A 23,588-nucleotide genomic window follows, 5' to 3' on the forward strand; every position below is an offset into this window, starting at 1 on the left:
TCTTAATTCTGCTTCAAGTGGTATAGCTTCTCTATTATTACCCGGCGGAAGGACTGCGTTTTCAAGGTTTGCAATTAACCTAAACCCAAATGAGGATTCAACATGTAATATCAAACAAGATAGTCATCTTGCAGAACTCATTATTAAGTGCAAACTTATAATTTGGGATAAAGCACCAATGATGCATAAGCATTGCTCTGAAGCACTTGATAGAAGTATGCGTGATGTATTGCATTTTTGCAATCCAAAAAGTTTAGAGATGCCTTTCGGAGAGAAAACTATTGTATTTGGCAGAGACTTTTGACAAATTTTGTCAGTTATCCCAAAAGGAAGTAGACAGGATATTGTTAATGCAACAATAAATGCATCTTACTTGTGAGCGTACTGTAAAGTGTTACGTCTGACAAAAAATATGCGACTTCAAAGCTCATCCTCAAATAGTGATTATGAAAAGCTAAAGCAATTCTCAGAATGGATTGCAAACATAAGCGATGGAGAAATTCAGGGGCAAACAATTGGATGTGAAAACATTACTATTCCAAAAGAGAATTTGTTTAAATGTTCTGGAGATCCCATTGCAACTATTGTGGGAAGTACATAGCCATCATACTCCAATATTTTGTATGATCCAACATACTTGGAAAAGAGGGCAGTATTGACTCCAACACTTGATATGGTTGACTCTATCGATGAATATATGACTTCTTTAAACACATATGAAGGAAATACATATTTCAGCTTTGATAGTGCAAATCAGATTCAAATATTGATTTATTAGCTGATGTGCACACGCTTGAATTTTTGAATAGGATCAAGTATTCTGGTGTGTCTAATCATGAACTCAGGCTGAAAGTAGGTACTCCGGTTATGCTCTTGAGAAATATTGACCACTTAGTTGGTTTGTGTAATGGGACAAGAATGGTTATTACTAAACTTGGAAATCATGTTTTAGAAAGAAGCAAAGGTATTATCTGGAAGTAGTGCAGGTCATAAAATTTTGATTCCAAGAATGTCATTAACTCCTTCAGATTTGAGACTGCCTTTTAAATTTCAAAGAAGACAACTCCCTCTAATCGTCTCTTATGCAATGACGATTAACAAGAGTCAAGGTCAATCACTTTCTCACGTAGGCCTCTTTTTGAAAAGACCAGTATTTAGTCATGGACAATTATAAGTTGCTGCTTCAAGAGTCACCAACCCAAGTGGATTAAAGATTTTGATTTGTGATAAGGAAAACACCCAAAATAATTCCACAACAAACGAGGCAGTATTTAGTCATGGACAATTATATGTTGCTGCTTCAAGAGTCACCAACCCAAATGAATTGAAGATTTTGATTTGTGATAAGGAAAACACCCAAAATAATTCCACAACAAACATGCTATACAAAGAGGTTTTCCAAAATTTGTAAAATGTTATTATAATATTTCATCATAGTTTCATTCATACAATTCTACAATGATTTTTCATTTTGTAAATTTCTCCCTTAATTCATCATATCATAATTGCTGCCGTGCACCGCACGGGTAAAACACTAGTCTGGTATATAGAATAAGTTGGACTCAAAAATCAAAATGAAGTGGAACAAATTGAATTGCGTTTGTTGAATATCAAGCCTACATTATGCTTATTTCCTAGTTGGATGCATTATACTTACTTCTCGGTCAGTGAATCAAGCACGCTTAATCACAAATTTTTTTGACTATTTAGCTGTCATATCTATATATATATTAAAACAGAAGTAATAGCTTTCCCGCTCATTTTAGTCCAAAAATTTTGAAATTGGTCAACATAATATTATATAATAATTCCTTATCAGAAATTCTAGCCTTCCTTATCATTCCTTATTTATGGCTAAAATTGACAAAAATATTCAAAATATGATTACATTCCTTATTATACACGGAAATTAATGAAATATTTTATTCAATTACATTCCTGCATGGATTCCTTATTTATGTACATATATTAACAATCAAATTACTATATGATGTATATTATAGTATTCAAAAAAATTACTATATTATGTTAATGTACGTAATTAAATTCCTCTCATGATCATATTCAAAAAAAAATCAACAATCAAATTACTATATGATGTATATTATAGTATTCAAAAAAAATTACTATATTATGTTAATGTACGTAATTAAATTTCTTTCATGATAATATTTAAAAAAAGTTTCACAATCAAATTACTATATGATGTATACTATAGTATTCAAAAAAAATATTACTATATTATGTTAACGTACGTAATTAAAAATTCTCTCATGATAATATTCAAAAAAAAATGTCACAATCAAATTACTATATGATGTATATTATAGTATTAAAAAAATATTACTATATTATGTTAATGCACGTAATTAAATTCCTCTCATGATAATATTTCTTAAAAATTCCAAAAATCAAATTACTATATGATGTATATTATAGTATTAAAAAAATATTACTATATTATGCTAATGTACGTAAAATTCCAACAATCAAATTACTATATGATGTACATTATAGTATTCAAAAAAAACATTACCATATTATGTTAATGTACGTAATTAAATTCCTCTCATTATAATAATCAAAAAATAAAAATTCCTACAATCAAATTACTATGTGATGTATATTATAGTATTAAAAAAATATTACTATATTATGTTAATGTACGTAATTAAATTTCTCTCATGATAATATTCAAAAATTTAAAAATTCCAACAATAAAATTACTATATGATGTATATTATAGTATTAAAAAAATATTACTATATTAGGTTAATATACATAATTAAATTTCTCTCATGATAATATTCCAAAAAAAAAATTCCAATAATCAAATTACTATTAAAAAAAATATTACTATATTATGTTAATGTACGTAAAATTCCAACAATCAAATTACTATATGATGTATATTATTGTATTCAAAAAAAAATATTACTATATTATGTTAATGTACGTAATTAAATTCCTCTCATGATAATATTCAAAATAAAAATAAAAATCGCAACAATCAAATTACTATATGATGTATATTATAGTATTAAAAAAATATTACTATATTATGTTAATATACGTAATTAAATTCCTCTCATAACAATATTTAAAAAAAAAATTCTAACAATCAAATTACTATATGATGTATATTATAGTATTCAAAAAAAATATTAGTATATAATGTTAATGTACGTAATTAAATTCCTATCATGATAATATTCAAAAAAAAATAAAAATTCCAACAATCAAATTACTATATGATGTATATTATAGTATTAAAAAAATATTACTATATTAGGTTAATATATACATAATTAAATTCCTGTCATGATAATATTCAAAAAAAATTCCAACAATCAAATTACTATATGATTTATATTATAGTATTAAAAAAAATATTACTATATTATGTTAATGTACGTAGAATTCCAACAATCAAATTACTATATGATGTATATTATTGTATTAAAAAAATATTACTATATAATGTTAATGTACGTAATTAAATTCATCTCATGATAATATTCAAAAAAAATAAAAATCCCAACAATCAAATTACTATATGATGTATATTATAGTATTCAAAAAATATTACTATATTATGTTACTATACGTAATTAAATTCCTCTCATAATACTATTCAAAAAAATAAAAATTCCAACAATCAAATTACTATATGATGTATATTATAGAATTCAAAAAAATATTAGTATATAATGTTAATGTCCGTAATTAAATTCCTATCATGATAATATTAAAAAATAAAAATTCCAACAATCAAATTACTATGTGATGTATATTATAATATTAAAAAATATTACTATATTATGTTAATTAACATAATTAAATTTCTCTCATGATAATATTCAAAAAAAATCGAACAATCAAATTACTATATGATGTATGTTATAGTATTCCAAAAAATATTATTATATTATGTTAACGTACGTAATTAAATTCCTCTAATGATAATATTAAAAAAAATTCCAACAATCAAATTATTATATGAGTATATTATAGTATTCCAAAAAAATATTACTATATTATTTTAATGTAGAGATGTTTGGAGGATATTAGATTTTGAAATACAGTACAGATATCCTCCTGTAGAGCGCTTGAATTTTCATCTGTCAAATGAACAAAGTATTTATTTTGATGAGGATGTTCCAATCGATGTCATTGTACAACGACATACGGTAAAACATAGCATGTTTCTGGCTTGGCTTGAGGCAAACAAAAACTACCTTGATTCAAAGCAACTAACTTATGCAGAGATGCCAACAAAGTTCGTTTGGAAACAAGCAACACGGGAATTTGTTCCAAGACAATAAGGATTCTCAATTGGTCGAGTTTTTTATGTTCCTCCTGGAAGTGGTGAGATGTACTATTTGAGATGTCTTTTGAATGTAATCTGAGGGCCTACGTGTTATGAAGACTTAAGAACAATCAATGGGGTGACAATTACCGTGATGCATGTTATGCACTAGGGCTATTGGAAGACGACAAAAAATATATTGATGGAATTGTGGAAGCAAGTCAGTGGGCAACTACAAGAGAGTTAAGAAATTTATTCACAACATTGTTATCCTCAAATTGTTTAAGCCGTCCGGAAGTGGTTTGGGACAAATGTTGGACATATATATCCAATTATATTCTGTACAAACAACGGAACATATTGAACTTCCAAGGTATGGTATGTATTTATCCATTTGCTTTAATATTTTATTTCATGTCTAATATTATTAGTTCCAAGATGGTGATACTTTTCTAACATATATTGTTTAATATTTTTTAGATTTAGTCTTCAGTGTTGATGAAATAAAAAATCAAGCATTAGTTGAGACTGAGAAATTGTTGAAAAGATGTGGAAAGAGCCTACATGATTACCAACAAATGTCAATTCCAGATCTTGACTGTTCGGCCAGTTTGATGAATAGGTTGGTGTATGATGAGATGTGTTATGACAAAGCAGAACTTAAAGAAGAGCACAAAAAGTTGACATCAAATCAATGAGGAGTTTTTTTTTTCCTACGATTATGGAAGAACTGGAAAGACATTAGTTTGGAGAACTCTTTCGGCATCATTGAGATCAAAGGGAGAAATAATTCTTAATGTTGCTTCAAGTGGTATAGTTTCTCTATTATTACCCGGCGGAAGGATTGCGCATTCAAGGTTTGCAATTCCCCTAAACCTAAATGAGGATTCAACATGTAATATCAAACAAGGTAGTCATCTTGGAAAAGAGGGCAGTATTGACTCCAACACTTGATATGGTTGACTCTATCAATGAATATATGACTTCTTTAAACACATATGAAGGAAATACATATTTCAGCTTTGAAAGTGCTTGCAAATCAGATTCAAATGTTGATCTATTAGCTTATGTGCACAGGCCTGAATTTTTAAATGGGATCAAGTGTTCTGGTGTGCCTAATCATGAACTCATGCTGAAAGTAGGTACTCCGGTTATGCTTTGAAAATATTGACCACTCAGTTGGTTTGTGTAATGGGACAAGGATGGTTATTACTAAACTTGGAAATCATGTNAAGGATTCTCAATTGGTCGAGTTTTTTATGTTCCTCCTGGAAGTGGTGAGATGTACTATTTGAGATGTCTTTTGAATGTAATCTGAGGGCCTACGTGTTATGAAGACTTAAGAACAATCAATGGGGTGACAATTACCGTGATGCATGTTATGCACTAGGGCTATTGGAAGACGACAAAAAATATATTGATGGAATTGTGGAAGCAAGTCAGTGGGCAACTACAAGAGAGTTAAGAAATTTATTCACAACATTGTTATCCTCAAATTGTTTAAGCCGTCCGGAAGTGGTTTGGGACAAATGTTGGACATATATATCCAATTATATTCTGTACAAACAACGGAACATATTGAACTTCCAAGGTATGGTATGTATTTATCCATTTGCTTTAATATTTTATTTCATGTCTAATATTATTAGTTCCAAGATGGTGATACTTTTCTAACATATATTGTTTAATATTTTTTAGATTTAGTCTTCAGTGTTGATGAAATAAAAAATCAAGCATTAGTTGAGACTGAGAAATTGTTGAAAAGATGTGGAAAGAGCCTACATGATTACCAACAAATGTCAATTCCAGATCTTGACTGTTCGGCCAGTTTGATGAATAGGTTGGTGTATGATGAGATGTGTTATGACAAAGCAGAACTTAAAGAAGAGCACAAAAAGTTGACATCAAATCAATGAGGAGTTTTTTTTTTCCTACGATTATGGAAGAACTGGAAAGACATTAGTTTGGAGAACTCTTTCGGCATCATTGAGATCAAAGGGAGAAATAATTCTTAATGTTGCTTCAAGTGGTATAGTTTCTCTATTATTACCCGGCGGAAGGATTGCGCATTCAAGGTTTGCAATTCCCCTAAACCTAAATGAGGATTCAACATGTAATATCAAACAAGGTAGTCATCTTGGAAAAGAGGGCAGTATTGACTCCAACACTTGATATGGTTGACTCTATCAATGAATATATGACTTCTTTAAACACATATGAAGGAAATACATATTTCAGCTTTGAAAGTGCTTGCAAATCAGATTCAAATGTTGATCTATTAGCTTATGTGCACAGGCCTGAATTTTTAAATGGGATCAAGTGTTCTGGTGTGCCTAATCATGAACTCATGCTGAAAGTAGGTACTCCGGTTATGCTTTGAAAATATTGACCACTCAGTTGGTTTGTGTAATGGGACAAGGATGGTTATTACTAAACTTGGAAATCATGTNCATATCATAAAATCTTGATTCAAATAATGTCATTAACTCTTTCAGATTTGAGATTGCCTTTTAAATTTCAAAGAAGACAATTCCCTCTAATCGTCTACCTCTTATGCAATGACGATTAACAAGAGTCAAAGGTCAATCACTTAGGCCACTTTTTGAAAAAACCATTATTTAGTCATGGACAATTATATGTTGCTGCTTCAAGAGTCACCAACCCAAATGGATTGAAGATTTTAATTTGTGATAAGGCGAACACCCAAAGTAATTCCACAACAAACATTGTATACAAAGAAGTTTTTTAAAATTTGTAAAATGTTATTATAATATTTCAGCATTGTTTCATTCATACAATTCTACAATGATTTTCCATTTTGTAAATTTCTCCCTTAATTCATCATATCATAATTGTTGCCGTGCATCGCACGGGTAAAATACTAGTTTTATTTAAAATCAATTGATAACCATTTAACAATATCTCTTTATGGTAAGCCATAAAGTCATGTCTCGAATTGAGGAAGGGCTGAACTCGGCCAACCCGGCCGATGATATAATATTGTATAATGAATCAAAACTCTAATGATACTATACTTTACTTTTGGCTCATCCCAAATGACTAAAAGATAGTTCATTCCTTTCTTGTTGTCTATTCATATTTGATCACTCACCTTAAGATCAACTCCAATAATTTATGTTGACATTGTTGAACTAATTAACATTATCAAACATAAAAATTACATTATAAATAATTGCATAATATACCTTAGGTTGTACAGTATATTTTGTCAAAAGATAAAACAGTATTACCAAACATAAAATATATTCATGATATTGTCACACAAATATCTGATAAATTTTAAATTATCATTGTTGTAGTGATATTATGTTTTAAATAAATGCATAAAAATCAATAATAATTAAATATAAATATCATATTTTTTTGTTACGAGAATTTCATATAATCAAATATTTGACTAATAAGGCCATTTGGAAGAGCAATGATTTTGAAATAGTAGCATTTTGGAGTGGAAGGTATATGAGGCTTATATAGATAATCTTATTAGTATTACATCACTATAGATAGGATTGGGTAAAAGTAATATAGTACAATAACTAAAATATCTTAAAATGATATAATACAATGACTCACAGCCTTAAACTAATATAGTGCAAATAATAAATTAATGTTACTCTCAAGTAGATATAGATTAACAAATAGATTTTTAAAAAAATGGACATTCCTAATGAGATTTCAAAACCATATTATAAGATGAACAGTTATGAAGGAGGAACAACACAAACCATTTGGGAGAGCAATGATTTTGAGATAGTAGCATTTCGGAGTGGTGAGAAGGATGAGATTTTGTACATTTTAAAAAATAGTAGTAATTTTGAATTATTAGTAGTGTAAATGTTGTCTCTCAATTTTCAAAACGTGGCATATATTGCCCCTCCCTAATAAGAAGAAGGAGAAGCATTGTTCTCGGCGGAATGAGAACAAACGAAACATGGACTTCGAACATGAAAAAGGGCAGATAATCATATTTATACCATTAATAATTCAATGAAAGGACAATACATGTCACGTTTTAAAAATTAAGGGGCAACATTTACACCACTAATAATTCATGAGTGACATTGATAATTGACATATTTGTAAGGGACATGAATCACAAATTTTCCTTAACGTATTTAGATGTTGGTGGAAGCTATTTGTGATTTTCTTAATCTAGATTGGTTTTATTAGATCAATTACATACATTGCGAAAGTAAACAATTGCACATATTGGATAACGAATACTAATACATTCCTCCCTCTCGGTCTTTACATATTTAACGTCTCTCCACATGTTTGTAATAACATTTTTTTTGTATATTTTGTTGGCTTTCAATAATGATATATATATATATATATATATATATATATATATATATATATATATTGAGAGGTAATAATTTAAATATTTAAGATAATAATATAGGAAGATGCTCTCTTTGAAAAATTCAAATTGAGTTAGCAAATTCAATGATCTTTGTCAAAAGAGTGATTTCACTATGACCACCACCATATTGTCCTCCTAACTTCATTTAGCATCCATATGTAATGTTTAGTTTTATTGGTTTGAATTGGTAGATTATAAGGTATAATTTATGTAGTACAGGCTAAAAAAGTAATCGTGATAAAAAATATTTTTTAAAAAAAACATCGAATAAAAATTAACTTCATAATTTATAATCAGGACGTTTTCAATTAATTCGATTATTGGTCCTCAATTAAGCTATTCATCGACTTCTTTTGCCCCCCTCCTAAGCCTAGCTATAGACATCTTTCAACCTATGAATTAGTATTATTAAAGCAAACCGGCCCGCCCCACTACGGGCCGAATTGTTAGCGAGTCAACCCGTTAAGCCCACGGGCTAGGATTCATAAAACCTACCCCGCCCCACGCGGGTTGACGAGCCCCGCGGACTTTTGGTATTGCTCTTTTTTTTTTTTTTAATAATTATACTTTGTACAAAAAGTGTACACATGAATATATGTGTACTATGTACACAAGAATAGTGCACATGAATATATATATATATATATATATATATATATATATATATATATATATATATATATATATATTATAACAAAAAATGGCAGGTCATGGGTCGGCCTGTAACCCGCCCGGGTTAGCTCGCTCCTTCGAGGACCATCTATTTTGTAGCCTTAACTCACCCTATCGTGAGACGAGTGTAAATCAGCCCGCGAATTTCAGCCCACTTTAACAATACTGCTCTGAATCTCTCAATCTCTCATGGAGTCCGTTAACATAGTATGCCGCCGTGTATGTTAACGGCTTTGTCGGAGTAAATCTCGATGCTTTGCAAGAGTATTCTGTTGTATTAATTTTGACTTTTAAGGAATTAAAAAGTCAAGAAGATTGACATTGTCCATGGATTGAAACGGCGAATTGAAACCCATACCGTCAAATAGGCTTGAGGCACACGTTTTGTAGTCTCGTCCATCCATCCCTTCTAGATGACTTAACCCGACTTCCGTTCTCAAGCATTTTTTTTTTAATACTACTAACTCTATTGCAATACAGTATTTGTTCATAACTACTTTCTTAACCTATTGAAGCACAAGAGTCAGTATTGACTCCACTGAGATTCGAACCCACCACCTCCCGTATAAAGGGAAAGATTTGATGCCACTGGACTACAAGGTCCTTGGCCGTTCTCAAGCATTAACTCTTCGTTTGCCCATCCTTTCTAGAAACAATACTTTTATTAATTTTAAATTTTAAATTATGGTTAATAATATGTTGGTAGATAATAGCACAGTCAAGATTTTTAACTAAAGGAAATAATAAACTATTCTACTATTGATTTCGGTGCTTGACTTATTAATAGTGGTTGACTTTGATTTTTTTTTTAATTTGAATTTTTAAAAATTGTACTCTTAGTTTAAAGTATTAAGTGATGTTTATTATCTGATTAGAGAATTAAATTCAATTTTTAACTAGTAATATGGTTATCGATCTAATCAATGGACGCCCAATGAGATTAAGCTAAATCCTTCTACCCATATGTATTAATAATCCTTTTATCAACTACTCAGTATTTCAAATCATTGGGTTAATGACTTATATTATTTATTTATTTATTCATTTGATAGTTTGATATTTTTATATATTACAAAGTTGTACTTTTGATCATTGAATTATAGTGTAATAACTAACTTAATTCCTATATTACAAGCGCTATCAAATTTAGTTATTGGGTTATTAGTGAAATAGCATTTTAGGTTACCCTATTAATAATTTCATAAAAATTTATCATTATTTTTCATATATAACCCAAATTAACAAAGACTAACAATGAAATTTCACATCCTATTTACCTTCTTCCCCCAAACAGCCATTCATCTCACAATTTAGTGGTCAAAACACAAATATATAAACTATAAATTAAACCTTATCCTCAAAAGGCAAAGTCTGTATTTCACATTGATGATCAATTTAAAAATTAGTACAATAAAGTCAATAATTTATACTTATAGCTACTACTAAAACATGGAGTTGGAGAATAATTTAAGAAAAAAAAAACAATAAACAAATACTCTATAAAAGAAAAGTAAAGAGATTAGAGTCACTTAAGACTTGTTTCAAATGGCTTGGTGGAAGTTTGATTTTTACCATGAACATTGAAATTTGAGTTTGCGTTAAACTCATTATGCGCAAAAGTATATGATTTGATATTAAATTTTAAAATTAAATTGGTCCAATTTATCTACTTATAGGCATAGAGACAAGTCCCAAAAAATTACTCCCTCTGCCTCATTTTATCTGTCCTACTTACTATTCACTGGTCAAACCAACATTTTCTTCTTTATTTATTTTCTTTATTATTTGTTACTTATTTTTAAATTTGATTTTTTGTGTTTAATAGTACTTTTAATGTAGTTTCTAAATATATAAATTTTGTATATTAATATTGTACTTAATATTATGAAAAATTGAATTAAAAATAACTTCAGTCAAGTCTTGTTACACATAAAATGGGACGGAGGGAGTATGATATAATAAAAAATAATAATAATACGGAGTAATAAATTTTGAGTTTTATATATATTTAAAAAAGAAAAAGGAAAAAAAGGTAAAGAGACTAGAGTCACAACACGTGATACTTACTCCGCAAGAAACGGGGAACTTCCGAGAAAATTTCCACTTTCCAGCCCGTAACCAAGCCAAGCATCGCATAGCGCTATAAATTACGCAAAGCGATCACAATTTTTGCCACTATACGATATTCCAAACTCTTCAATTACTCTTCCGTCACATTTACTCTCTTCCCAACAGACCTCTCTATTCCAATCCAGAGGCGGATCCTTTTCGCTTTTCCACCGGAATCTGTGCTGGCAACGTAACCACCAGCCGTCTGATCGGTTCAGTTGGTTGCCAGCATCTATCATTGCTCTCCGCCATGAAAGACGACGTAGAACAACCGGCGCTGCCTTCTCTCCATCTGCGGGATCTCAAGGTCATCTCCGCCCTCGGACGCGGCGCCAAGGGCGTCGTGTTCTTAGTTCAGACAGAAGGCGCTGAATTGCTAGCTCTCAAAGCTATTTCGAGAGCTTCCGTCGAGAAGAAGAAGGCTGGTAATGATGGCAGTGAGTACAAGAGAATTTGGTTCGAACGAGACGTTTTGAGGTCATTTCAGCATCCGCTTTTGCCGAAACTCCGCGGAGTGGTTTCCACGGAAAAGATTGTTGGTTATGTCATTGATTACTGCGCCGGAGGCGATCTCAATGCGCTCAGAAAGAAACAAACGGAGAAAATGTTCTCCGATGACATTATCCGGTAAGTTTTGTTCCACAAATTCATAGACACAATTCATATTCACTCATGATCGGCATGCATTGGAATAATTTGAATTAATGTAACGTAACTTTTCAGATTTTACGCTGCGGAATTGGTACTTGCATTAGAGTATCTTCACGGACTAGGGATAGTTTATAGAGATTTGAAGCCAGAAAATGTGATGATTCAAGAGAACGGACACCTAATGTTGATCGATTTTGATCTCTCCACAAAACTTTCCGCCAAAACTCCAGAAATTCATCAACGTCCAGAATCACGCAATCATCAATCACATCCGAGGAAGCCTAAGAACACGAAGAAGTTTCCTTCATTCTACATGTTCTGTAACTCAGGAATTTCGCCGGAGGACTTGGTCCATCCACCCGCGCGTCCTATTTCCAGATCCGACTCAGTAGAGAAGACGAACTCATTCGTCGGAACCGAAGAATACGTGGCGCCGGAGGTCATAGTCGGCGAAGGCCACGATTTCTCGGTAGACTGGTGGTGCTTAGGCGTGATGTTATACGAGATGCTGTACGGAACGACGCCGTTCAAAGGCTCGAATCGTAAGGAAACATTCTACCGGATAATATCCAAGCCACCGGACCTTGTCGGAGAGCCGACGGCGTTGAGGGACCTAATCGGGAAGCTGCTCGAGAAGGACCCGCGTCAGAGAATCTCCGCGGAGGAAATCAAGGGCCACAAATTTTTCAGAGGCGTTGATTGGGACCAGATCACGCAAATGCCGAGACCACCGTATATTCCTGTTGCAATAGCGGATACGGAAGGGAATAAGGAAATTGAGGTGGAGTCATTCGTAGAGGGCGTGTTCAAGGTAGAGGAAACGAATCCGGCAGGAAACGACACCGTTTCAAAAGTTAAAGGTATCGAGGAGAAGAACACGAAAAAAGGAGTGTGGCTTGAAGGCTTGAATCACCCCACCCAACATGAGCATTTTTTAGTTTTCTAAAAAATTGTGTAATTATATTTATTATTCATTTATTAAAATCATTATATGAGTTTTAGTTGCCATCTACATAGGCATTAGGCAACATAGCTTAATTCTTTGAATATGTAATAATAGCAAGCAATAAAGTGGTGGGATGCCACAAGTTTTGGAAAAAAGTTGTGATTTTGATCAATTACCTCTCCAATCAATCTCAATACTTATGAGCTCTTCAACACCCAACTGACAATAACAACAAAAGGACATGTCATAGATGTAAACATTAAAACTCCAATGACACCCTAACCCATGGCTAGCTAAACATGCATGTGACATCATTAATTACAACACTGAAGAAAACAGACCACAAGATTGCTCTTTTCAAGTCAGCTCTTGTTAAACAGTATTTAAAGTTAATGCATCCAACCTGTTCATATTAGGTGAGATGCGTGCCATATCAGATAAATGCAAATATCATTTTCCATAACAAAACTCCAGCACGCAAAAGCTTGGCAGAAGGATACAGAGTACATAATAAAGCAAAAATGTAAAAATGAACAGTGAACCGAAAGGTCAGAGTGTCTGAAATACAAACTAAAACAAATATAACTTGGTTGGGTAAATAAATCACCAGAATGGCTGAAACTACAACAAAAGATATAGCTCACTCGTCTTCCTGGCTACGCAACCTAGCCAATTTGTTGGTCACAACAACATCCAACTGGGAAGCTCGCTCAACGATTTCCTTCCTTTTCTTGGTGGATACATTGTGTGCAATCTCTGCACAGTATGTCCTGAAAACAGAAAACATTAGACAAAGACTCAACGCATGTGGAACACATAGCAATCAACTATTAATATATCTGATTCATCCGAACCTGTTGTGCATCATCAAAAGTTCCAACTCCTGGACATTATGAACAACGAATTTCTTGAAACCATTGGGAAGATAATGGCGGGTCTTCTTGTCTGAGCCATAACCAATATTGGGCATAAGAGTGCATCCTTTGAACTTTCTCCTCACTCGAGAGTCAATACCCTTAGGCCTCCGCCAGCTTTCCTGCCCAAACAAAAAAATCAACCAAACATGAAATCCAATACGTGAGACTTAAGAATTACCAAGGCATGAAGCCAGACTCTTGTTAACCACTCATGCAATTTCAACATTGACACAGTGCAGTGACTGCATTCTAGCTAGTTTGAGGGCTTCTCTCACATAAATAGGAATAGATTATCAATTCGAATATTTCAGTGGAAAAAATTAGATTCATAAAATGTAATCACGGAAATGTTAATTGAACAAAGTTCAATAATCACTAAACCAATGGATCACACAACCCCTTGCAATAATTTTCTTCCCACTCACATTTATATCATCACTTTACATATCAAATATATACAAACACAATTGCAGTAAAATAAGTATGACAACTGACAACAAATAAAACAATGAAGCAAATGCCAGTGATTTGGTCCACTCTATAAAACAATGGAGGTCAAATAACAAATAAACAAGCAAGCAAATGCTAGTGATTGTCAAATAACACATACCTTCACAGAAATATATCGGTCACTCTGTGGCCTCTTGAACTTCTTGACACGCTTCTTCACAATCTTTTTGTCAAGCAAGGGGACAGCCATTGTTTCTACTGTAAAATATGAAGGCGAGATATCAAATGCTTATCCAGCAAAATCACATCTGAATTTAACCTAATCCAGAATAGGAATAAGCAGAGTATGAAGCACCAAAAATTATATAAATTCATCTTTATTAAGCTCAATTTCAGAACATTTCCAAGCATACACGAAGAATCTTCTGTCACAATTCAAACACGCATAAATTCCTAACAAAACGAGCACTATTTGAATAGTAATTGTAATCTTATAAGCCATCGTTATCAGAGTATAATGAGCTCTTAAGCTCAATTTCAGAGCATTTCCACGCATACACGAAGAATCTTCCGTCACAATTCAAACACGCATAAATTCCTTACAAAATGAACAGTATTTGAATGGTAATTGTAATCTTATACGCCATCTTTATCAGAATATAATGAGCATAAACTGCCTGGCAATAGAAATAAACATATAATAATATGCATCTACGACTACGGCGACTAAAGATGAGAGGTATAATACCTGCCTGAGCTGAAGCGGTGAGAGCTCCCTGTAAGCGCGAAGAGGCTGCACGATGAGCTAGGGTTCTGCACACACTTATATGGGAGAAAGTCTAAGTCTAAAAACTACACTTAGTTTCAGAAGAAATGACAGGCCGGATTGATATATAGGCCCGTGTAGTCAGCCCGTGATTTCCAGATTAGGCCCAGCTATGGATTTGATTAATGATTTCCCATTTACTTCTTCCCTCCCTCCCAACGGCCCCATAATTCCCCCATCAGGGGGATACGGGCCAGATTGGGCTGCCTGTCCCACTCCAGGACTAACCCAAAGTAGTCAGGCATTGACCCAAGCTATAATTGTCGGCAAATTATTGTGTGGACTGTGGTCCAAAACGACGTCGTTTTGATAGATCAATTCGTGGGCAAAGTAGTTTGTGAAATTTGGACAGTGTGTATATTGATTTTATCTTGAATAATCTTCATTTGGCGTGCAATTAATATTGATAATTGACAATATTAGAGTGACATGACTACATTTTCTATAACTTGATTTTTTTCTCCAAAGTATCTATAAAACAAATCAAAATTATCATAATCATATGTAATAATACATACACTAATTGATTTGGTCATCCCAACGTCATGGTGACCACATCCATGATACTAACAAGATCTTAGAAGGCCCATCGTTAGCATCATGAATAGAGGCTAGATGCAGACCCTTTAGTTTAATTATTAAGGTAGATATAGTTTGAGAATTGGACAATTAACTAAAAACATCTGATATTACGGATCTGTTTAGCAGGATGCATATTATAAGTCGTCAGATGATAAGGTTAGGTTTTCTAAAGCCTTCAAAAGTCTCACAATCCACATGGACAAATGTTTACAGTTATACCATAGACCCATGTCTACCTTGTAAAATGAATTGGGATTCAAAATACACAATTTACATACTGAATGTTCATGATTTACATATTAAATGTTTACAATTTGAATTCTAAACATTTAGTATGTAAATTGTTTATTTTAATCCTTATAAAGTGAACATGGGTCCACAGAGTAATTTGCCGACAAATGTACGATACAATAACTATTATGCAATGGGACCGTGTGGAGTAAGAGGGTCATAATCACTTTCCCTTTCTATGAAGATTTATTAACTCTTGACTAAAGATGTGTTTAGAAGACTGCCGATGTATTTAGAAGAGTGATTATAATAAGGCTGGTCATCACTATCATTTAGATAAATTGTGATTGTAGTGACTAGAGAGGTTTACAACATAACCAACTACCTTTTAATATCACTATCTTGTGGTCTAGTAGCACTCGGTTCCCAGTTTACACTCCCACGTGGATGATGGGAGTGTGTTCGAGCCTCAGTGGAGGCAACTGTTAACTCTTTGTGCTTCAGTAGGTTGAGATGGCAATCGATTTACAACCGCCATTACTCATAAATAGAATGTAATGTAAGCTAGCAAAGCGAGAAAGAATAAGGAAAGGCAAGTTATCACTCGCCTAAAATCATTTGAATGGATTGCAATCAGAGTGATTAGGGTGTTTTACTACTTTAAAAGTACAAATTTCAACTTAAAAGGCAAGAAAAAACATGAAGGGGGGCCATGGAAATCAAAGGACCCTGTTAACAAAGCCAAGGAATGGGAATAATAAAACTATGGTGGAGAATGATGAAAGAAAGATGACAGTGGGAAACAAAGCAAAAGGTAAAATGGACCACATCCTGCCCCATTCCTTAATGATGTAATTTGCTCCATAATGGAGCTAGCTTTGATCATAATATGTGTTATTATCACTCTTAAATGCTTCATGATTGCATTCCATGCATGCCAGCATGCTTCAATAAATGAATTGAATATTGAATGGGCTCCATTGCTTGCAATCCAAGATTCTTACCTTACTACAACTCATGTAACATGAGTGATCATAAATAAATAGGCCTAGCCAAGTACCAGATGCCTTGATGGCATCATTGTTACTTTTCATAAGGTTTCAAGTTCGATGGGAAAGTGATAAATTTCTCCGGTTAATAAACACATATTATCACAGATGAGGCAATTGATTTACAACTGACCACAGCTATGGTTAAATTAAATGCAGATAGGCTAACAGAGAGTCAGAGACGCAGAGTAGCAGTGCACATAAACAAAGAGAGAATCATGAAAAGGATCATCAATCATGGGTTGCACAAGCAAAGGCATGACTTAACTGCAATGATAAACTATATAACATAGAATTGTGAGTTTTAATTTGGTGAGTATAAAGCGAGGCATACAACATACAAAGGAGAAGCTGGCAAACCTTAAACAAGAGAAATCCCCCATGGCATTCACACTAATGAAGCTTCATGGTCGGAGATGATATACAGACAGAACCTGTCGCGCTAACAGAGTCTGATAAATCACGAGGGCAATGGCGGTTGACTGCCTTGTCCGTTGTCGAACCCATCATAGGGTTTGGTGGATTTGCTTGATCTCCGCCTCAACACCACAGTCCAGGTGACCACTTCCAGTAGTAGTGCGACCACTCCTAGTACTACAAGCACGACTATGTATGCAGATTTCCACTTCTTTGCTGGGCTTAGTATGTCAAGACCTTTGAACACATTGATGATGCCTAGAACAAGTATTGAGTAGCCAACTCCATAATGGTAGATATTCCAGTAAAATCGGTACTTGTGATCCTTCTTGGGTCTCAATAGTAGTGCAAACATCTATGCCAAAAGTGTGGACAAAAAAAGTATTCCCATTCAGCCAGTAAAGTAAGAAGTAGAAAGATGAAGCATCAAAATACTCATACCGGACCCAAAAAAAAAGGCTCAAAGTTGCTGAAAACAGTGTTCATTGGTTCTGACACTCCAAAAGAGTTCTGTTGTATGCTTACCGGAATAGAATGCAGCAGTGAAGTCTTTTACTCTTTTAAAGGTTGACATTTAAATTTCAAATTAGTTCAAATTTAAGAGTCATCTAGGATTGGAAAAGGGAGGGGAAGAAGAAAAGGAAAAAAAAGAAAAAAAAAAAAAAAAAAAAAAAAAAAAAAAAAAAAAAAGGCAATCTTTAGCTCTAGCTAATCAAGATATTGATAATCCACAACATAATTCAGGCGAAATACCTGCACTGTTGCAAGACTGAAGAGTGCAATCCCAATATTGCGATGACCACTGTACATAACACCTTTTGACTGACTTCCTAGCTTAAGGCCAGTTGCCCAGCCAGCAACCCCAATCACATAGGCAGATAACTGGCAAACAATATGAAGATAAAACCATGCTGGATCTGCAGATTTGAATGTTCTCAAGTACCTCGCAATTATGACTCCAAATGGAAACAGAACTCCCCAGCTGACTGCATTAAGTATTCCATGAATCTGTATCAAAAGCCAGGTTATTATTGATTCCAAATTTTAATTACAGAAACACTCCTCTCCTTCTATTGTGAATCAGGGATGAGATTATGATACATTGATACTATTTCCAGAACAAAGGCACAGTACTATAGTAGATCCCAGATTCCCAGTTTAGCTGTAACTTTCTATACTTCCCAGTGATCAAATTCTTGTGCTGAAGCTATTAAACTCTGTACTGAACAAACTATATTGATGGATACATGGATACCACCATGGCATCAAACAAGGAAAATAACACAACCAAAAATAGGAAAGCATCCCAGCCTTTCAAGAAGAAACCTTCTAAATAATCAATGAAACCTTCTATTCAAAAAGCAAGCAATGAAGTAATGCTAATATTTCATAAATTTAATTTGTAAATCCCTATAAATACTTATAAATAATCATTAGAACACAATAATTAATGGTATAAGTAAGAAATTTGTATACTAGACTAGTCAACTATACAGAGGAAAACATTCCTAAAATAGTAAAACCAAATACAGTGCCCTATGAAGAAAAAGGAAAACTCACATTCTTCTTCGTGAGCCTGGAATCACCAGATGAACCAGTGTTGCTCACTCCTTTCAACAAATCTATAGTTCCCTTGGAGTTCAAATTGGCAGGCTGGAGAGCATGCCTGTCAGGCACGCCGCCGGTGACGGAGGAGCCGACCTGCCAGACGTGGTTGATCGTCGTCTTGTTCTTCTCAGGCAACACAACCGTCGCGAAAAGCCGCATCACGCCGCCGGAGGACTCCGCCGTGGCCTCCTCCACGCGGAACCACACCTCGGACTCCTTGATGGAAGCGTAGGAGCTGACGTTGTAGGCCTTGACCGCCATTCCGCCCCCGGAACCCTTGAACGCAATGAGCGACTGCGCGCCAATCATGCCGGTCCCCGTCGGATTGAGCGCCCACGAAATCCAGCCGTCGGATTTGGGCGGCGCGGCGACGAAGGCCACGGAGAGAGTGGCGTTGGTAGGGTTGTAGGTCCAGTGGAGGTAGGAGCTGAGGGTAGGGAGGTCATTACAGTGAGCGAAGAGCTTGTTGTTAGCAAAGGTTTGCGACGAACATGTCTGCGACTGCGACGGTGAGATTACGGAAACGAGAACCGAAATGGCCAGCGTTAGGGCGGGTAAACAGGGCGTCGACGGCGCCATTGCTGGGCGAGCTATGCAACAATGGAGGTTGGTGATACCTGAGATACACAGAGAGAAGGGAGAGTGGAAACGAGTCAAAGATGGTAGTAGTATAGTGGACCGTTAAAATAAAATTATTTCCTTTGCCTAAATTTATCAAGAGAGGATATTGTGAGTTGTGACAATCTTTAATACTCCGTAGATTGTACCCATTTTAGGCTGCTAATAAGAGGGTTTGGCTACCTACCCACAATGTGCAAATTTTGTATCTCAACCTCTTAGTTGGATGTTTTCAAAAAAAAAAAAAAAAAAAAAACCTCTTAGTTGGATGATAACTTTACTCAATTGAATTAGTCATTTCATTAATAGATAATAAAAGTATAAATATGTTTCTGTTACATAATACGGAATATGTTAATATTTGTGTCCAATGATTTAAAACTAATACGGAGTACTAATATAGGCAAGTTTTAATCGAATTTATTCCGGACAACTCTTTCAATATCATTTGGTTCAATAGATGTTTTAGGGTAATGTAATATTCACTAAAATGTCACATGGCTTAAAAAAGCAGGGTGACATGTAATTCTCATAAATGTTACAAAATTTAAACTAAAAACAAAGTTGAGGAATCTCAAACTCCTTACAAAGTGGTTGGTTCAAATTTCAAATGATATTTTGATGTAAAATAATATTTCTTAAAATTTAACTTAATCTAAGGCCTCGTTTGGTTCACGAAAAGTATTTGAGGGGAAATAAAATTAAAATTTTATGAAAGAAAAAAAAATTATCATAAAAATCGATTCCATTGTTTGATTTGTGTTAAAGAAATTACAGCACGTTTGGTTCACGGAATGAATTTTGAGGTAATAGGAATGCTATTCCATAAGGAATGAAATAGGCAAGGAATATAATAGGAATTGTATTCTATTGTTTGGTTCGCGGAAGGAATGGACTTTAGAAATTATATTACAGTGTTTGGTTGGTTTAGGAAATAGAAATGAAATATGTTTTAAAAGACGAAAATACCCCTATAAAATATGTAATAATAATAATAATAATAATAATAATAATAATAACAATAATAATAATATAATAATAATAATAATAAGGACATTCATGTTATTATTAATGATACTATTATTATTATGTAATAATAAAATAAAAATTATAACAATATTAATAACAATAATAAGAAAAAAGGAATAATAATAATAATAATAATACAAAACAAAATTATATATAAAATAATTTTTTAAAACACAAATTAAAGTTTTTGATCCCACATTGATAACTCATGAAGAGGAGCTCATTTGAGCTCCTCTATATAAGAGAAGCATTGTTTCTCTTTTGAAATTAACAAGAAGATGAGGAAGCCTTAAAGAGCAAAAACTCATTCATTTAAAGGAGTCTTAATTGATCTTAGTTACAAGTTTTTTTTTAAATAAAAAAATGTATTATTATTATTATTAATTACATTTTTAATATATAAATAAATATATATTTAAATAAACAAATATTATATATAAGGATTATAATATAATAAAAAGAGTATTTTTGGTACTATAGTATAAAAGCTATTCCCAAATACTTGGGAATAGCTAATACTAAGGGGTCCCCAAGGAATGGTTATTCCCCTTGCAAAGGGAATAGGTCATTCCCGGGAATGCTATTCCCAGGAATAAAATGACGAAACAAACAATTGAATAGGTCTATTCCACGAACCAAACATGCCGTTAGTGAAAATATTGGATTCCGTTGTTTGATTGAGGTTATAATATAAAGAATAATGAGTATACAAGTTAAAATGTCCATACACAATGATAATTATAATAAAAGTAATAAGGGCAAAATTGTCCAACCATCTCTTTCCAACTTTCATAAAAAACAAAATACTAACCCCTCTTAAAGAAATTTCTTTTCTTGAACCAAACGAAAGAAAATTTTATTTTATTGTCAAACAAATAAATAAATTTATTTTTCTCAATTTGAAAGAAAACTTTTTCCATCCAACCAAACATGCTGTACGAATGTGGGAGTAATGTAATTCATATGACCGCTATGAAAAATAATGTTTAAAAAACTTAGGGTCCGTTTGGAAAGCAGTAAAATGATTTCTGGAAAATGAGTCATTTTCTGAAAAACAGTTTCATTTCCAGTGTTTGGATGCGTTATGGAAAACTGTCTTTGTGTGTTTGGTTCATTTTCTGTAAAATGGGTAGAATTTTATAATTAAACATTGTAATTATTTTATTTAAAATAAAAAATTATAATAATATTAAAATAATGTTATTTATTAAAAAATTAGAATTAAAAAAAAAAAAACAACAACGTAGCACAAGTTTCCAGCGGTTTCTCCACCTCCTTGGTCCATGGTCATGAGTGATATGGCTTGGTTTTGGCTGAGAACCTGCGCAACGATCATTTTGGCGATTCCGGAAAATGACTTACGAAAAAAAAATCTCGTAAGTCATTTTTCGGAAAAAATAAACTGATTTTCCTTGGTCAATGAAAAACATTTTCTGTTGAACACATTTTCCGAACGTTGCCAAACACCTAAAACTCGAAAAACATTTTTCGGAAGCCATTTTACATGTTACCAAACACAGCCTTCCTTTCTTTCAAAAAAAAAAAAGGTAAGAAAATGCGATATTACAATATTCATGCTAGAAAGATTGTTTGCTTTGGTTATTAGGCTTTAAATTTCTTGATGCAAATTGGAAGGTAAAGCCTGAAAAAGGTGAAAATGAGTATCTTGGCCCAGACAAAGACAGAACTACTTGTACTGTATAAGATCCCAGCCCATTTAATGGTGAACTAGCCCAAGGCAATTTTTTTTTTTTTTTTTTTTAAAGGGAAAACCTCATTAATTCAAATCAGAATACAGCTCATTAATAATGAAAGAAGGAGGGAAAGAAGTCCACTCCTGACGCACATAAATAGAACAAGCTTTCCTAGCTAAACTATGAGCAACTATATTTTTAGTGCGACTAACAAAAGAGATAACTACATGAGGGATTGAAAGTAGCAAATCTTTAATATCAAGAAGTACGAAATCACAAGAAGAATCTTCGCCATTATGCTTCAAACTCTGGATAATTTGCAACGCATCAGAGTTAACTTGGACGTGAGTAATTCCCTATCTCTTGATCCAACTTAAGGCTTCCCTTATAGCCATTGCTTTGCTTCTTTTGGGTTGAAGACGCCCTTGCCTGGTATACACTCTGCTACAACACCGTTAAGGCACTTGGCACAATCATCATGGCTACTGAACCCATACATCACACATGGAACATGACGAGGGCCTGACATGTGCCGCCCACTCTGCTTGTATAAAGCACATTAATTGCTACAAAGGGGGGATGTGGGAGATTTTTTGAGACACTCAACTACCATTATATTATAGACAATGCCGATCGGATCATATTAACATACTAATCATGAAGGCAAACTGAACCAGACACTCAGTACGAAGGCCGTAGGAATACTTATACAAACTTCAAACATATATTATCCAGAAACTCCCAATCAGAAAATTAATTCATAAACATCTATTTCTTTGCCCTTTTACTTCACCGCTTTGATTCGGTGACGTTACACTTTATTTTTTGATTTTTTAAAACTTTTTATAATTGATCGATGATAACAAAACAATCTCAAAGTAGAATACAAAATCCAAACAAACTACAGAAAAAAATACTTATTAGACAATGTTTTATTTTTTGTTTATTTTTCTTTAAAAAAATGACATGGTGCCATAACCATCTTGCCGCATAGAGTATTATCAATTTTTGTTCATTATTATTATTATTATTATTATTATTATGAAAATGAAAATAAAGGAAAAAGAAACAAATAAAAAAGGGTTGGGAGTTG

General features: G+C 33.1%; 3 protein-coding genes across 4 annotated transcripts; 1 reads left to right on the forward strand and 2 right to left on the reverse strand.

Annotated features, from left to right (window-relative positions):
• Positions 1 to 11,530: 11,530 nt before the first annotated feature.
• On the forward strand, positions 11,531 to 13,246 carry LOC116016868 (serine/threonine-protein kinase OXI1-like). Its single transcript, XM_031257306.1, has 2 exons — positions 11,531 to 12,104; positions 12,201 to 13,246. Exons 1-2 carry the CDS (start codon positions 11,728 to 11,730, stop codon positions 13,072 to 13,074), a joined length of 1,251 nt encoding a protein of 416 aa, XP_031113166.1. The 5' UTR covers positions 11,531 to 11,727; the 3' UTR covers positions 13,075 to 13,246.
• Positions 13,247 to 13,507: 261 nt separating this feature from the next.
• Positions 13,508 to 15,292, reverse strand: LOC116016869 (60S ribosomal protein L32-1). 2 transcript variants are annotated; one of them, XM_031257307.1, is made up of 4 exons: positions 15,190 to 15,292; positions 14,602 to 14,699; positions 13,929 to 14,110; positions 13,508 to 13,844 (listed from the first exon to the last, which is right to left on the reverse strand). In XM_031257307.1, exons 2-4 carry the CDS (start codon positions 14,689 to 14,691, stop codon positions 13,715 to 13,717), a joined length of 402 nt encoding a protein of 133 aa, XP_031113167.1. In that variant the 5' UTR covers positions 14,692 to 14,699; positions 15,190 to 15,292; the 3' UTR covers positions 13,508 to 13,714. The 2 variants fall into 2 exon arrangements, with proteins under 2 accessions (XP_031113167.1, XP_031113168.1); XM_031257308.1 differs by having other exon boundaries at positions 15,194 to 15,263.
• A 2,096-nt stretch (positions 15,293 to 17,388) lies between these two features.
• On the reverse strand, positions 17,389 to 19,913 carry LOC116017887 (cytochrome b561 and DOMON domain-containing protein At3g25290-like). The gene is made up of 3 exons (XM_031258545.1): positions 19,107 to 19,913; positions 18,300 to 18,554; positions 17,389 to 17,901 (listed from the first exon to the last, which is right to left on the reverse strand). The coding sequence occupies exons 1-3, from the start codon at positions 19,731 to 19,733 to the stop codon at positions 17,590 to 17,592; spliced, it is 1,194 nt and encodes a 397-aa protein (XP_031114405.1). The 5' UTR covers positions 19,734 to 19,913; the 3' UTR covers positions 17,389 to 17,589.
• Between the last annotated feature and the right edge of the window lie 3,675 nt (positions 19,914 to 23,588).

This window comes from Ipomoea triloba, chromosome 4 (assembly GCF_003576645.1).
Source record: "Ipomoea triloba cultivar NCNSP0323 chromosome 4, ASM357664v1".
Classification (NCBI taxonomy): Eukaryota; Viridiplantae; Streptophyta; class Magnoliopsida; order Solanales; family Convolvulaceae; genus Ipomoea; species Ipomoea triloba.